Genomic DNA, 16,621 nt, shown 5'->3' on the forward strand with positions numbered 1-16,621 from the left:
CAACTCATCTGCATCTCTTTGCAGTTGAATCAACTCAGTTATTTACCAACAGGCTTTAACAGCAAGGTTTTCGAGCAGCTATGCAGTCCTGTAGCAACTACATCACTATTTGTTTCTAATATAAGAGGTAAGAGTTGCCATAAATCTGCTCGTGGCGTGGTCACCAACCACAGTTTTAATTAGTGAGTATGAGCCGCCTTCATCCAGTACTTTTGTTAAACTTCTTTGGGCATGTCTTACCTCTACAACAAAGAGAAGTTCACACCCCACAATGTGGCGGGGCGTGGTCTGGACATAACTGCAGATGCCGTGCAGGTGCGTGCGCCTTCCCAGCACGGCATCAGCAATCATGTCCCGTCTTAAAATCTGTACTGGTTCCTGTTTTGAGTGTTGTTGTTGGAGTGTTCGGCTGAGCTAGGAAACTGCAGCCTTGTGTGTCTGTGAACAGCAATCGAGTGTGTAAATAAAAGTTAATGCTGAAAAGCATGTATGTGTCGTCAGGTCTGCCGTGGGTCCTTTATAGGGCTGGGCTATATCATATCGTTCATGGTAATACCGGTGTAATGTTGGGCAACGATAGGAAAATGAAATATCGCGATAGAATATGGGTAAAATGCGCATGCGCAGTGCCTTTGTTTACATACGCACATGGCGGCGACGCAGAATGAGAAGAGCGAAAGCGGATCGTTGAATGAAACGGATGAACCAGAATTGGTTTGTAAAAATGCTGCAACTTCAGTGGTGGTTTAGCTTTCGTCCGTCAGATACACAACAAAGCACTCTTTTTGGTAGCGCATGCTAGCGGGCCGTTGTTATTACCGTGTTTTTTGGAAAATACGGCACACTTAAAATCAATCCTTTGATTTTTCTGAAAATCAACAGTGCCTCTTATAATCCCGTGTGCCTTATGTATGAATTCTGGTTGTGTTTACTGACCTCGAAACGATTTTATGTGTTAGACGGCGCTCGAAAATCTGTCAAATGTTTCAGTACAACTTTGCTAAGCTATGAACCCACCGCTTGATGGATTATCGGAGCATTACGGCTATATTAGGCAGGAGCCTCGCGGAGTGATACGTACTGTGCTTCAACATAATATTACCGTACTATGTGTGTATAACCTCTTTTTAAGTTTTGTGTATATTATACATGGTTATGCTGAGGATATGTCGGCCAATTTCCACTGGAAATGCCTTTTGGTTAAACTGTCAGCAAGGAATTTGCATTTGCACTGTTAAATTTTTATATAACTTTAATGCACATAAAAAAGCTGTTTGTTTAAGTGAAAATACATTGATGTTCTGTTTTGTTTTTTTGCACTAATAAAGTTGTGGAGTTGTAAAGTCTTTTGTCTAGTGTCAATTATATCGTCAATTATATTGTTATCGCAAATTTTCAAATGTATATCGTGATAAATATTTTTGGTCATATCACCCTGCTCTGGTTCTTTACACACAGTTTTTATCAGTGATTAATTATTAAAAAATAACTTTGCAAACAAAGGCCAGAACAGTTACATCAGCAAACTTGAATTTGTTAACTTCAGAGCTAATTCTTTTTTAATCTGACTCCGTTTCATTGGTTGTCCATGCTGGACCTGCAGAGGCTACACACCTTGTTAGCAGTGCACCACAACAGTTGGCTTATGGCCATACTTAGAAGTTGGGAGATTAAACATGATGAACTTCTCATCAGAGAAGCTTCTGTGGGTCTGAAATAGCTGTTTAATGACCACAAAGCTTATAATATGCTATATTGATAATATTGTACTGGATGTAAATATGTTTTATATGGAACACTTAGAGGGACATCACAACTATCATCTAACAAATTTACTAGCAAAGCATTAAGAGTAACACGAGTATAAAATCTGGGATCAGATTTCAATATTTCTGAATATCTTACCATTCAAATAAGGAAAAACAGCCAAAAACAACCATTATCTCTGTCCAGTATCATGTTCTTGCCCAGAGCAGAATACAGAATACTTCTGGGGTTTGGACACCTGGCCTGACGAATAAAATATTGTGTTCTGGGATTTTTCACCATCTCCTGACATTTTAAAGACCAAATAAATCAAATGATTAACCAGGGAAATTATAATAGAGATAAATGGAATTAATCATCGGTCGCAGCCCCACTCTAACTGTTTTGCATTCCGTTGAGTCACACATAATATCACACCGAGTCAAAGTGGAGTGGGAGAGTGGGATTTTTTTTCACTGCTGTTACAGTATATGCATATTTTAAAAAAAATCAGAATCAACTCACATGCAAACTGGACTTTTGCCTCCCTGCTGACGACAGTCCCGAATGTGTTGGTGGCAATGCACTGATACACTCCCCCGTGATTGATGACATGAGGGTTACTGATCAGCAGGTTCCCCTCTACAAGGCTGTAGTTTAGATCTGAGTCCGTGTTTATGTCTCTTCCATCTACCTTCCACCTGCACAGACAGACTGATGAAGACTGAAGCATTGGCACCATCAATGAAAAGTGATGCTGGCCAAGAACATGTAGCTTTCCCGCTTTTCCAGAAAGCATCGCACAAGGAGACCAACGACTAAACACAAATACTTGTAGTGAACGACTGCATTAAAATATAAATGGGTTCTGTAAATTTGATCCCGCACGCTGTAGTCTCACTTTGTAGATAAACAAAAAGCTGTCAAACCACTCACCTATAACGCGGAGGTGGGTTCCCTTTTGCTTTGCAGTTAATAAACACCTGCTTATCATCAGTGCTCATTGGGAAAATACTGTCGCTAGGTTCCTGGGTGAAGACGGGACCATGGCGTGTATTCTCTGCAGAGAGAGAAAAAAAACAAGAAAAGTACAATGGGGGAAAAAAAAAGCACTCATTGCTCAGAAAACTGTGTGTGAACTTAACACCTATTATAATTAGCTGCCAACATGGCTCCTTGAGCAGATCCTGCATTTAATAAACGCTCTCGTGCACATGTCACGAGGCAGATAATACATTATGATGAAAGAGCAATTAACCAAAGATAACCCTCAAGCATTTTGGCTAACTGACTGAGTTTTTCTTCCTCCTCTCCCATCCTCATTCTTACACATCCACATACACAGTTATGATCGCAAATCTGTGCAGCATATAAATACATTTGAGTAACACATGGCTGAAATGTTACTACTACCATTACTACTACTAATAATAAGAAGAAGAAGAACAAGAAGAAACAAAATGCATCATCATTAGTAATCATATCATTGGGCAACATGTTTTCAGTGTATACAGGTATATATGATATGTATTTCACTGGTGCTACTTCTATGTGTCACAATGCTTTCAACAGTGTACTGTGAAAGGAAATAAAATTTATCGAGGCATATTTTCATATGCTTTAAAAAACATGTTACTTTACCTCGCAGCTTTACAGATTTCCTTTCCTTTTGATTTGAAATTTGATCCTTGAAACATTCCAATTTGTTCTGATTTCATGAAAATTGGATGAATGTGCCGAAAATTTAGCCGACAAAATGTATTTTAGTCATTTTTGGTCTCAAGCTGACAAAGTAGCATATCATAAAAATCAGAGTCAAACAACAATTTTAAGCATCTTTTTCAGTTTAAGTGGCAGAAACTGGTACACCACCTGGAAATCACTGGCTAGCTGGCTTCCTCCTAATGATATCACACACACTGTAAAAGATGGCAAACATTTCCCAAGCACAGCTGAAACTATGACTTCTGGCAAAGCAGCTTCTACTATTGAATCAATAGTCCAAATATAAAAGAGTGTTGAGCTTGTGATTATTGCAAACATTTCTAACATGTTTTTGCTCCGTCTTTGGGGGCCGTTGAGTGCAGATTGATGGGAAAACATTTTTTATTAAAATGCCAAAAGACAACAAATACATGAAAGTACAGAAAAGCAAAACACAGAATCCAGTTTAAGCTGAATTACATGTCGAGAATAATTAGAAAGATGGACAAGTAACCCAGCTGGCTAATTGAATTATGTTTTATTTCATCTTTGCTTTAATGCAAGCAGGATGACTTGGTTAAGATGTTTACACGAGAGCCGCAGTAATCAAAGTAGTGCCCCATTCTGCTTATAATCTAATTAGACGAGCGCATGCAAAGCTGTATACATGTTGTTTGAGCATGCATGTCTGCTCCGTGAAGCTTGTTGTTTTGGTTTCCTCCAGCCAAACTATCAATACACAGGAGTAATTAACTGATATTGCACTAATTAGTCCCGTGAAATCTATCGTTTCTTTAGCAGATGCACGGCCACACTGTGGCACTCGCCCTCCCTCTCCACCAACCACGTGTGTCATATGCCCAAGCTGCACAGCAGCGCTGCTCCGGGGGGAAAAAAATTGTCCATTTGTCTTCTGGTGCACTTGAAAGGATGAGGTGCTTTTCTTTTATAATACAGTCTTTAACCTTGACTAGGACAAAACGCGCTCCCTCCCACACCATCATCACCATCATCCTAATGAGAGTGGGAGTCTTTGCCTCTGGTAAGGGCCTTGTTTCCCCAACCTCTGAGGGAGGTGCTTCATTTTTTTACCCTGTTTGCGGTGTCCTTTAAATTAAACAAATTAATGAACCTTTAACAGCGGGGCTATTTCACCTGGGAAACGATTGGGTTGGTTTGAGTTTGTGCTCGCGAACAGACCTGCCCTGAGAACATGCCAACTGGACTGACCACCAGCACACATGGACACACACATACAAATTAACCTTAATTAGATTTCCTGGGAATGCAAGTGAATGTGCGCTCCGTAGTGAGCGCACATTCACTTGCATGTATGTAGAGTATAGCTTGCAATGACATGTGCATAACCCTCTATTCTCTGCTCTGTGACTGCAGACTACATTATGCGCCTCGGTGAAAATGCTGACTTGAGTCGAGGCTCTAAATCAATGGGAATGCAAGCATAAATAACAATACAATAGACCCCACTCCATATGCTGTATAAATTTAAATGTATTCCTTGATGCCTTGTAAACGGTTGGCTTGAGTTGAGCATACAGTATATTCTTCAAATGTGACTGTCAACACTAAATCTCTACGCTGCGCAGGTTGCCATGTTCAGAGCTCTTAGTGAGATTTTAATGCCTTAGCTGTAACTCATGCAGGTATTAGGAAAATAAAGTCTAACGCTCATCTGCTTTACTCAAAGAGCATCTCAGCACACTGCAAACCTGTGCTGCTGGGGAAGAGGCACAGAATAATTGAGTGTTGAGGAAAGAGTTAGTATGGATTTTTACAGTGCTCTGCCACAATTCATGGAAGTGGCAGCAGCTGGACATAAAGCAAGAAAATTGCATAATAAAACAGCAAGGCATAAAAAGACAAGAGACAGTGAGTCCCACACCGGATGCGAGTCTCTTTTCAAATGTTGGTCTTAACAATAATTCACATCATGAGTCTGAGGTGCTCTGAAAGGAAAATATGAACTCTGATTGTGGCTTAGCGCTATTATCAAAATTTCAATAAATTGATGCACAAAAGTTTTACTATTTTCTACTAAACAGTCTAAACACTGATTTTAATGAACAAATTGGATCAAATTGGTAGATTTTACCCACAAGCAAAACTAATAGAGTGATTTTTGAGGTCTCTATCTTTCGGTTTGATGTGCAATAGTAACATAAACACGCATTAAGAAAAGGGAAGCCCTTCCTTGCTCGAGATCCACTGTATTCATATTAGGTGTGTGTTATAAAAAGGCGACTTCAATTGGCATCTCACCAGCAAGGCACTCTTTGAGTGACAGAAGGATTAACAGTTCCCATGGCAACAACATCTTCATTTTCCAAGGTCAAAGATTCTCCTTCTTCCCATCCAGTTGCCAGAGAGTGCAGAATATTTCCTGGGCAAATGCTCCTCCGTTTGGCTCTGAAAGAGATGGGAGGTAAATGTGTTGCTGTGAAGATGAGGAGATGCAGTCCACATTGAGCCTGCTAGGGAAGAGAAAAAAATAATAAAAAGATGGAACTTGTGGAAAACTGGTGAGCCATTAATAATTCATTCAACCAAATAAGCAGAGCCAAAATCCCATGCCGAAAGGCCAGCTAGCAGTCGATGGGGGAGCTGATATTTGGTGTACACACCGCTACACTATCTCCAAGAGAAAGTCAAGCAGAAAAAACCCCAAACTGTACAATATGTGTGGTAAGTTTATCACACTGATGAATGGAAACAGATATATTATTGGAGAAAAGCTTCAAACTTTTGACATTAACTTAGAATTAATAAGCAAAATTTTAATTGTTTGGGACTCTGTCGAGTCGGATTATGTGTAATAAAGAGGTAATAACACATAATGCTGCTTTTGAGTAGCTCTATTGTTCAACATATTGTATCTAGACATAACATCTGCCCTGTTTTTAAAATGATCAGTGGCTCAAATATGTAAGAGTCACACAGAAATATCAGCTGATTTTTGCAGCTCCAAGGAGCATTTTAGTTTATTATTATTTAGCTCCCACAACCTATTTTGTCACACGTACCTTATTCATTAGTGGCTTCTTGCAAACACAAGAGGAAGGAGTTTTCAGGTAGCAGCTATAGCGGGGGCGCAAGCATTTTAGAGTTGATTAGCCAAATATTTACCTCAGGAGACGGTGGTCTTGAATTTGTCAAATGAAGTGAACTTGTAATGAATGTTAATGTTGCTTCATATGTAATTAGGCATGTGTTTGCTTACAAGTTAAACATAACAACTAAATGTTAATAATATGCCAATTTTGTGTTTACAGCTTGTTTTTCCTTGCAATGTAAATGTGTGGACAGGGTAGACTAATGATTTAAAGCTGTGTAAACAGAGCGTGACATCTTTGTGACATGCTATTAGCACCTGTGTTGAAAGAAAAAGGAAAGATATAGTATAACTGCTATAAGGGTACATGAGTTTATGCTATTTTGTTGCATTATTGCCTTTAGTTTAGTTTTACACACTTTATATATATTTGAAAAGAGTTTTGTGCATGTGTGAAGCTTCTACGGTTTTAAAAGTCGCAGTCTTTTTCTTTTATTTCATTTTATTCTATATTATATTTGGACAAAAGACATGAAAGCTTCAGTGCTTCAGTCAAAAAGTAGTGCTTTGGGGTCATGTGACTAAAACAGTAAGGACAATGCTGTCATGCATATAGGCTACTTTTCTTACATTTGAAACAAACACATAATATTCTTTTAAATACTGAAAACAGGGGAATGAATTCTTCTCTGATTTATAGAACAAATTTATAGATTGGCAGATTTATAGATCAAATATTCAGAGTGAACATCTGTGCAAACTATGTGCTTGGAAAGAGTTGGTCATGTTGAGTCTTAGCCTGTGTGTGACCACAGTACGTGTTTAAATCTGACTGAGTTATGACTTGGAAATGAAGTTCAACCACTGATGCAAATTGTGACACTCTGTTACCGAGCTTCTTAAAGTATTTGTCTGCATGAGCTGTGTGTTACACATGGCTGTGTTGATAATGATTCAAATCAGCAGGTCAGACTAAAACAACAAACGTGATGTTTTGGATCACTGTCAGGAGGCTGCCTGTTAAACTTGCTAACTATATTTGACTCTCCGTTCATGGAAAGCAAAGCAGAATCCACAAAGCTGACACAGCATTTACACAACATGTACCTAAAAATGTACCAAATCGAACTCTGACCCCAAACATTATTAGACTGCCTGCCATATGATAAGAGATACGGATGTGTTGACCCTCCAAGATTTATTAAGAACATGTTTACCACACATTTTGCCTTCAAGAAAGTTTTACATTGTACTGACTAACGGTTAACACACTGTTTTAACTTATAAAAGCTTAACTTGTATGTAAAAAACAAAATTCAATTAAGAAGAGTCAGAAAACCTGCCGAGTTCTTTTTTCCAGGTATAAGTATTTGCTCATTTTGTACTCTGCAGTGAAGAATGGCCCCAAACTCCTCTTGAACATGCAGTCTTGCTCTGCAGCTGCTTTAAATGCTTGTTTGACGTTGCTGCCAAAGGATTTTTTTTTTCAACATTATGTTTATTAAAGTTTTACATATATACATATATAAAGTATATACACAAACAAATTTACACAATAAACGAAACATAAGGTACATTCAATGAAAGCACTTGAGTCCATGAGACCTCTGACAGATTTTAAAGAATAATTTTCAGATTGCAGCATATGATGGTCCTGTACAGGGAATAGCTAGGCTGTCCCTGTCTCACACAGCAAACCAGATAGATCTTTATTCCCAATATACTGGATGTAGCGCCCCCAAATTTTCTGGAAAATTTCTTGTTTATCTTTTAGAGTATATGTAATTTTCTCTAATGGTAAACATAAAGACAATTCTTTGAACCAATGTGAAATACTTGGTTTGCCAAGACTCCTCCACGTTAGAGCTATCACTCTTTGCCAAAGGATTTTTAACCAGATACTAAAAGTGGGGTTTTTTTTCAGCAGCAAATGTTTAAATGCTCTAAAAAGATAACTAAAAGAAGAAAAAAAAGCCTAAGACCCCCCCCCCCCATTTGGACTAAAGTTCAGGCAACTTGAAGTTTCCTGTTACGATGCAATCTACCTCAGATGGGATGTATTCCCGCCTTGAGTTGAGTAAAGTATAAACACTATACCCTCCTAGTTTCAAACAGATCTTTTCCTATAGAAGGGAAATGCCATAACCACTCGAATCAAGGTTCTTCTGCTACAGCTGTATTTATAAACCACTGTCAAATAAGAAAGTTCAACCACTGAGCTTCAACTGCTTCAAAAAACAAATTAAAATGAACTGTATTATTGTCAGACAACAAGTAAAATGAAAATGCATGACTGAGTGATCAAGCCTGTGGCAAAAAAAATTATTTTTCTTTTTTTACTTTCCCTCTAAACAATATAATATTGAGGTGTCAACAAACAGCAATCGAGGTATTAAATGTGGTTTTGGAGAATTATTACACCTAATATCCAGCGTTTGATACATTTCCAGTGATTAAACAAAATGTCAGTGTTATACAACAATGCCACAAAGGCAAAGAGGGAATGCATACTGAAAGCTAAACTGTGTTTGTATGCGTACAACACTAACTACAGTGAACAAGAACAGTTAAAACTTGTACATTCACCTTAGTTTTACTGACGATCAGGTTGACTGAGTGCTGCTCAGACAAGTGCAAACCACGTGCACATGCATTCATGAGGAGCACATGGATGATAGTGTTATCTGCAGGGTTTCCTCGAGGGTAACTTAGCCTCTTGCAGTCTTCTTCTTTAGTAGTCTTCTGTGTAACTCAAAAATCCCTGCTACACAGCTTTGAGAAAATTTATTAGGGTAACTACTGTAAGGCGAAGTTTGTTAGACTGGCAATGTTGTTGTAAATTTTGGAGATAAATAAATTTGAAAACCTTACTTGAATCAACGATTGCTAGCTGCAGTTAATCAAGACAAAAAAAAAAAAAAAAAAACCAGGCGCTAAAACAGATAATGTCCACAACTTCAACTGTTCCTTTTCTTTTTTATTTAATCTCAATTCTTCTAATAATTTGGTCCGGACAGATGAATGTAAGAAAAACGCAAATCAAAATCATGAATAGAAGAAGGGAGAATGGACGTGTAGGGAGGAAATGCAGTCAATTTTTTCTTCTCTCTATTATTTATTCTGAGAGAGCTCAGTAGTGTTCATCCAAGCTTCGTCTTGTCAGTCAACATCATTGATTTGGTTTCCACTTTTTTAACCTTCAGCCTTTTTGTTTGTCATCCTGCCCACAGCCTTGTCATGAGTCTCAATCAAATATGGAAGGACTGATCAATAAAAGTTGTGGTTGATGTCTTTCCTTATGAGACTCACTAGATTGATGCATTTCCTGTTGTGCAGAAATGCAATGAAGAAACTTTATCCATCTAACAACTGAAGCCAGTCTTTTGACCTACTTAGGCTTCTGAGGTGTGAAATGTTCCCTTCTTTCAATAAACTGCCTCGCGTTGTGCTATTCTCAGCCTACTTTAGAGTCTGAGGTAATTATATGTTGATTAAGGTGCTGGATGAAGAGATTCTAAATGAATGACACCAAGCTGCATATGGTAATTACAGTTAGATGCGAGGCTTTTATTTTGGCCCAGAAGACACTTTCAATCGATGTGAAATGTTTTCCAGACATTTTGTCAAAACGCCTATCTGTGATCAATGCTGCTATAGACCAGCACCTGTAAGTAATTCCTAATCAATATGTTTTAAAATTCAGACACACTTGCTAAGTGCCATGTGAGCAGAACTCAGAACAAGTCAAATTAGACTTGGATGAAAACAATGAAAAAGCAGATCTTTTGCTTCTTTGCTTTTCACTGACAGTTACTATCGTGCCTTTTAAAGGTCTTGCTTAGAGAGTTTCAGAGATTTGAAAGCTCGTATAAGAAGATCTAGCTGCACTCTTTGAGGTATAACTTGTAGATAGGACTGCATTATCTATATTAATCCTCCCATCATTCATTTTTGCATGTGAGTCAAAGACAGGCCATTTGCCAATATGAAGTTACCAGATTAGGAATTAGAGTCGTTGGTATTTCATGGATTGTGAGGATATGAAACCATTAAAGCCAATAGGAGAGGTTGCCTAACAAGCCCCTGCAGCCTAAAGTCATTAGTAGACTTGCTCTGCTCGCTGACAGATGTTAATTTATGTCGAGTTGTCCACTTTCACTTTTGGGATGATCAACTTTATTCTGTCCACTTGCAAACACCCTCGTTTGTTCACCATTCAAAGTCGGGCTCAAGGATTCTGGTCACATTTAGCAATAGACAGTAGCTATTTATGCGTAGTGCAGAGGCCCCAATCCCATAAGGTATACAAGTGAGGGAGCGGGCACTGTTCCCGTCTCAGACAGCACAAGTCTCTTTTAATGATGCATAGGTCCTTGGCATCCTCAGGGAGGATGTGTTTCTTGGTCACAGTCCAGAAATTTAAAGCAGTTGCTTGTGATCCCCATGATTAATTTATATACCCTAGAAAAAATACAATGGTAATAATTCTTGTGCCCAGTGGATGGTGGTTGCAGGTGTTGGAAATACCAAATGGGATGAGGCCAAGCTAATGGTGCCTGGAAGGGAAACTATCTGTCAAGGATAATCCCTAATACTGTAACACCCAGCATAGATAATGTCCTTTCCCCCACCTCTCTTCCCCCACTGCCCATGATATTGAGATAACGGTGCTAAAATGATTACATGAGAAATGGGTACTGACACGGATAAATCTGTGTATCCAGAGTGAAGTTTTGCCTGGTTTAACATTTAGTGAAGATTACCTTTCCCACTCTGAAACAGCCAAACTAAGCTAAGAATAAAAGGCGGGGTGGGGGATGTCCTGTGAACTCCAGTGAACCACGTTCCACTTCATTACACTCTGAGTAATTGGTTAAATATGTGACTACAGAAATTAACTTTGCCAGCCTTGCGAGAGGTAATTAAGGCATTTTTTCCTCTTTTTTTGGAGCAGGGAGGACAACCAAGATAAACGCAACATTCAACATCACACAGAGCCAGGTAAAGACTGCGTAATCATAGCACAAAGTACCAACAGCCTGAAAACACATCCCTGATTTCACTCACTTCCTGATTGTTCAGTAATTATATGGTACGCTAATGCTAATATCAACATATGCCTTCACTGTAGAGCTGTAGCTTCAAAGTCTTTGTTTTATCTTATCCAAGGTGTAAATATCCACAAACCCACCTGATCTCAGATTACAGTCCATCTTAAATCCCATCAGCCACAATGGAGCGTGAGCAGTGCTGCAGCTCAGGTGGCAGACTGTCACTTATTGTACTAGTGCATATTACAAACACTGAGTAGGAGAAGAATATTGAAAGCTAACACCCTGCCAGTTCAATACAGACTTAGCAAACAGAACTGTACATGAAGTTAGGGCGTGGAAGGACCAGAAAGACCTCAGATGTGAGGTGAATACTTATAAATGCTCAAGGAAAGAAGATACAGAATTCTCAGCTGTCTTTTGTCAACTTTTGCTTTTCATGCGGCAGGGTTAGGCCAGAATTTGTGATCAGTTGTATAGTTGGAAATGTTCCTACCAGTTTTCTGAAGCTGAAGGTTTCAGACAACCTTACAAAGAAAGACAGAACCATCCTTTAAGCAGTCATGATTTCCTGAGTTGAATTTTTTTCTCTCCAGAGGACCTGAGCCATTACCCAATGAGGTAATGTCTGCTAGCTCCATTTTACATTTTTAAGAAACATCCGGGTTACGTTAAGTACAGCTCCTAAATGATGCTCGTGAGGCCGCTGAGGAGGTGAAAGATGCTAGAGCTCCAAAACTGCTGTAAAGTTAGCAAGCTAGTTGCAGCTAATGTGGTAAGGGGGGAATGCTACCAATATCAAATTGCCATCCATTGAGGTAAAGTCAGTACATTTAGATGTAAATCTACAGTAGGTTAAACACCTTCGGTACAATGTGATGAGTATGCACAACCTTAAAGTAAAGGGGTGTTTACTTTTAGTAAAATACTGTGATTGGTTACTTTTCTCAGTAACACTGTAACATCAACGCTAATACTGGCTTTAGCTTTCATGTCCCGCAATTGGGGTGAGAAATATAGTAAAACTTCAAAATAATATTGCTTTATATGTACTTTTTTCATGTCAGTCATGTCGTAATCTCTGGTGTAATCTCAGTTTCGCTCTACTGTAAGCATAGCTTGGGTGTGCATTTTATGCTGTGATAATTAATGTAAATTGTTTTTACTGGATGAATTAAAATTAATATCATTTATCAATACTGTATGTCTGACAGATGGTTTGTATCTCACCTTGCTACAACAACTCAACAATATTAGAGTAAAACATATAATGGGAAATATGGAGGAAGAAAATGAGGTGTGAGGATATTATCCAGATATATACATTTTAGTTACCAAACAAATTTCTGGGGATTATGTTGGTAAACAAGTTGTTTTACTGAAATACAACTACACTAATATTTTTTGGGGGGAAATTGTATTTTAAATAGACTTACCTTCACATTTAATCTGCAAACTAGCTCATCAGGGAAGTAAAGTTAGAAAATAGCCCCTTTTGACTAGCATAGCAACAACAACATCAAAGTGTCTTTATTTATTGACTGCATGTTTTCGACTACATGTTTTTACTTCTCCAAACCTAAAAAGTGTAATACTTTAAATACTTAAAAAATAGTAAATTGAGAATTGCTAGGACAGAACATACAGATACGGCTAGATTATGCTACCACAGTTCCTTTACCTGGAAAAACAGTAATTTATAGTCAGTCAGTCATTTATAGCATGCAATAAATCACAAAGGCCAAAGACAAGCATGTTTCACACTGATTGAATACTCACAGGAAGTAGAGTCTGCTTGCTCTTTCCTTCACAGGTAAGACACAATCAGTCCTTTGGCCAGCTAAGAAAAAAAAACAGAGGAAATGTTGAGTGATTGTAATAATACTTTCATGACAAGAGAATTCAAACTGAGTTTAAATTCAACCATACAATCTGCACAACCAAACAGGCTATTCCTTTAAAATCCCCTAGATTGAAGGCACAAAGTGATACAAGATTAATAAGTGATATGTTTCTAAAGAAAATGTACATCGGAGAGGTGCTGCAAATAATTATGTGAGGGGAAAACCTTCAGATATATAGATCTGCAGGAATCAGAATAAACGCTTTATCCTGTCACAATGTTAAATTCTTTTTATGATTATATTATATGAAAATAATAATTTTGCTGCTCGCAGTAGGATGGTTAAAACAACAATTCCTCCTTCGGCCAAATGTAATATTCGTTCATGGTGTTTTTTCAATCAGCATTTAAAAATCAAACAGAGCAACTGTTCCTTTGTTGTACAATAAGTTGTGAATACTGATAGATTGGATGCATTCCTATAGTGTCCTTGTTTCTATCAGTGATTCATTCTCTAGCTCAAGTGAGCCGCTTTAGTTTTTTTAGTTTAGTTTTCAGAGGGTGGAAATGTCAAAATAATTCTCATCTATTCTTTGTTCATTATGTTTAATGTAAAGACTGTAAAGTTAAAGCTTTATAGGTCAGACTGTTTACAATATGTGATATGTTTCTTTCGTTTAGACATGACCATTTGTGTTTGCTCTAATAGTAGTCATGTACAAATTTTGTATATTTTACAAAACACAATTAAGTTGATCAGTGAAATTACTGAAATACTACTTTTTTGACTGTTAAACAAAAGTATACAGCAATCATGGAAAATGGAAAATATTCCAACATGTATGGAATTGGGTTTGTATTAAGTAATATCCATATTAAGTATAGCTTTTCCAGTTGAAAGAAAAGCATTTAGAGATTTAATGAAAACGAAAATTGCAGAGAATTTTATTTTTGTTTTATTAGTACTTTTAGTGCTTTTAGTAGTACTAATCTTTAGGTCTTATTGTCACATATATAGTTATTTCACAGATCATCACATTAATTATTTGGTCTATTCATCTTTATTGACTCTAATGTTTCCATAGCTGCTGTGTAATAATGAATAATGAAAAATAAATAAGAAATAATGAAAAAAGGGATGAACGGAACTAGCTAATGTAAAATGGCAATGAATTCCACAATTTGGGATATATTACTGTTTATTAGCTGATCTGAGCGACAAGGAAAGGGGGTGCAGTGCAAGTACAGCATCTCTAAGACATAAGACAGGGCAAGGCTATTTAAGGACTGAAAAACACACAAAATCATTTAAAAATAAAGCCTAAAATGGACAGGCAGCTATCTGAATAACGATAAAACATCGGTAATATTCTTCCATATTCTAGTCAAAAGTTGGGCTGCAGCATTTTTGCACCACCTGAACCTGAGACCGGCAGGACTGGCTAACACCCACATAGAAATAGTTACAGTAATCCAACCAAGTTGTGATAAAAGCATGACTGTGAAAAAAATATTGGTGACAGAATCAGAATACTTTTTTAATCCCTAAGGAAATTATGTGGGTTACAGTTGATCCAAGACAGTAACAGACTAAACTATTAAAATAATACAATTTATTACAGATTTTACAAATTTAAGAAATAGCACTAATATATTAAAAAATGCTCAATTATAAATATCAAGAATTAACAGAGGTGGTTATCAAGAATATTGACAAAGAATATTACAGAGGTGGAATATATATGATTGATATTTGACTCTAACCTGTGAACTTTGTCATTCGCTATTTTACTGTAGAGCATGTGCAAAAAGGATGTAACTATTGCAGTGTTTACAGTGTATTAGGAGTTGTACAGGCAGGCTTATATGCATCCCCGTGATAAATCCTTACTTTTCACATGCTGCTGATAATAAAGTGCACTTCATTTACTGATCTTCGGCAAGTGTGATCACTACTACAAAAGAAGTTGTTTTAGCAGTTTGCACGTCTGGAGCACTGCGGTATGTGTTGACACAATGCCACATTTTCCACAATTCCCAAGAAGTGGACATGCCAGCAAATTTAGAAAAAGTTCTCAGGGAACCTGCAAAAAACCCCCAAGATCTACATCTAACAAAACAGTCCTCAGTCAGCAAGTTAAATGTTAAAGTTCATGGCAGTAGAATTACAAAAGACTGGACAAGTACGGCTTGTTGGTAAGAGATGCCAGGATAAAACTTCTTTCTAAATAGGACATGGCAACACAGCTTAGGTTACAAAGTTGCATCTATACAAAAATGCAAAAGTTCTGGAGCAGGCACGACCAAAGTGGAGATGTTTGATAGTAATGCACAGAACCATATTTAGCAAAAACCAAACAGAGCATGTTTGCACAAATGGAGGAGATTTACACCATCACTACCAACAGAGGTGAAGATTTTGGTCCAGTCTGCACTCATGAAATCCTGTAGTGGGATCTCCAGAGAGATGCATCAATGAATGAATGCCTGGAAACCTCTGTCAATTGGAGCAAAACTACAAGGAAGAGTGGGCCAAAATTCCTCAACAATGGCTTTCTTTAAGTTATTGCTATTAAAGGTTGTTATAAGATACTGAGTCATGGGCTGTACTTTCTTTTTCACAGGACTGTAGGTTCACAAATATCAACTAAATTCCATGGGCAGTAGCAACCATAGGCTTTATGATACTTTGTAGCACCTCATTTAGCTTCAAGCTTGTGTCAATGGCTGTGACCCATTTTAGCTCCTACCTTTGAGGAACAACAATTACAAAGGTGTAGTCATAGTATGAATGAGAGCTACTGTGCTGAGCAGCTGCCCCCTTCTCCACATATGACAGTCCACACAGAGGATTGAGGGTAACATTAAATAGGACATGTTTTGCATTAACAAACACTGGTCCCACTTTCCTGAATGTGAAAATACATTTCTACAAGAGATAACATTTGTAAGGAGGAAAAGTCAGATATCACAAACACGTGCTTCGAGACACTGCAGAACTAATCATAATGACCTGAATGTCTGCACAGGCACCACAGAGGCCATTTACTCAGTGTAATTTGGTTTCCAGCAAGACTCCTGCAGAGCCATCACAAAAAGACTGATTGATTCTGGAGCTGGACAGAGCCTTGCTTGCCCTGGCCTAAATAATAGTAATAATAATAATAATAATAATAATAATAATAATAATAATAATAATAATAATAA

General features: G+C 37.7%; 1 protein-coding gene across 2 annotated transcripts in view; it reads right to left on the reverse strand.

Annotated features, from left to right (window-relative positions):
• LOC102297971 (contactin-4) overlaps positions 1-16,621 on the reverse strand; it is a 154,748-nt gene that overhangs the window by 57,910 nt on the left and 80,217 nt on the right. For both annotated transcript variants that reach the window (XM_005941612.3, XM_014339829.2), the window contains exons 2-5: positions 13,351-13,411; positions 5,731-5,877; positions 2,683-2,806; positions 2,272-2,447 (exon numbers count right to left, since the gene is read on the reverse strand). In XM_005941612.3, coding sequence (XP_005941674.1) covers positions 2,272-2,447; positions 2,683-2,806; positions 5,731-5,791 — 361 coding nt within the window. In that variant the 5' untranslated portion in view covers positions 5,792-5,877; positions 13,351-13,411. The remainder of the gene's footprint in view (positions 1-2,271; positions 2,448-2,682; positions 2,807-5,730; positions 5,878-13,350; positions 13,412-16,621) is intronic.

Source organism: Haplochromis burtoni, unplaced genomic scaffold, assembly GCF_018398535.1.
Source record: "Haplochromis burtoni strain Fernald_Lab_line unplaced genomic scaffold, NCSU_Asbu1 Contig_97, whole genome shotgun sequence".
NCBI classification, from domain to species: domain Eukaryota; kingdom Metazoa; phylum Chordata; class Actinopteri; order Cichliformes; family Cichlidae; genus Haplochromis; species Haplochromis burtoni.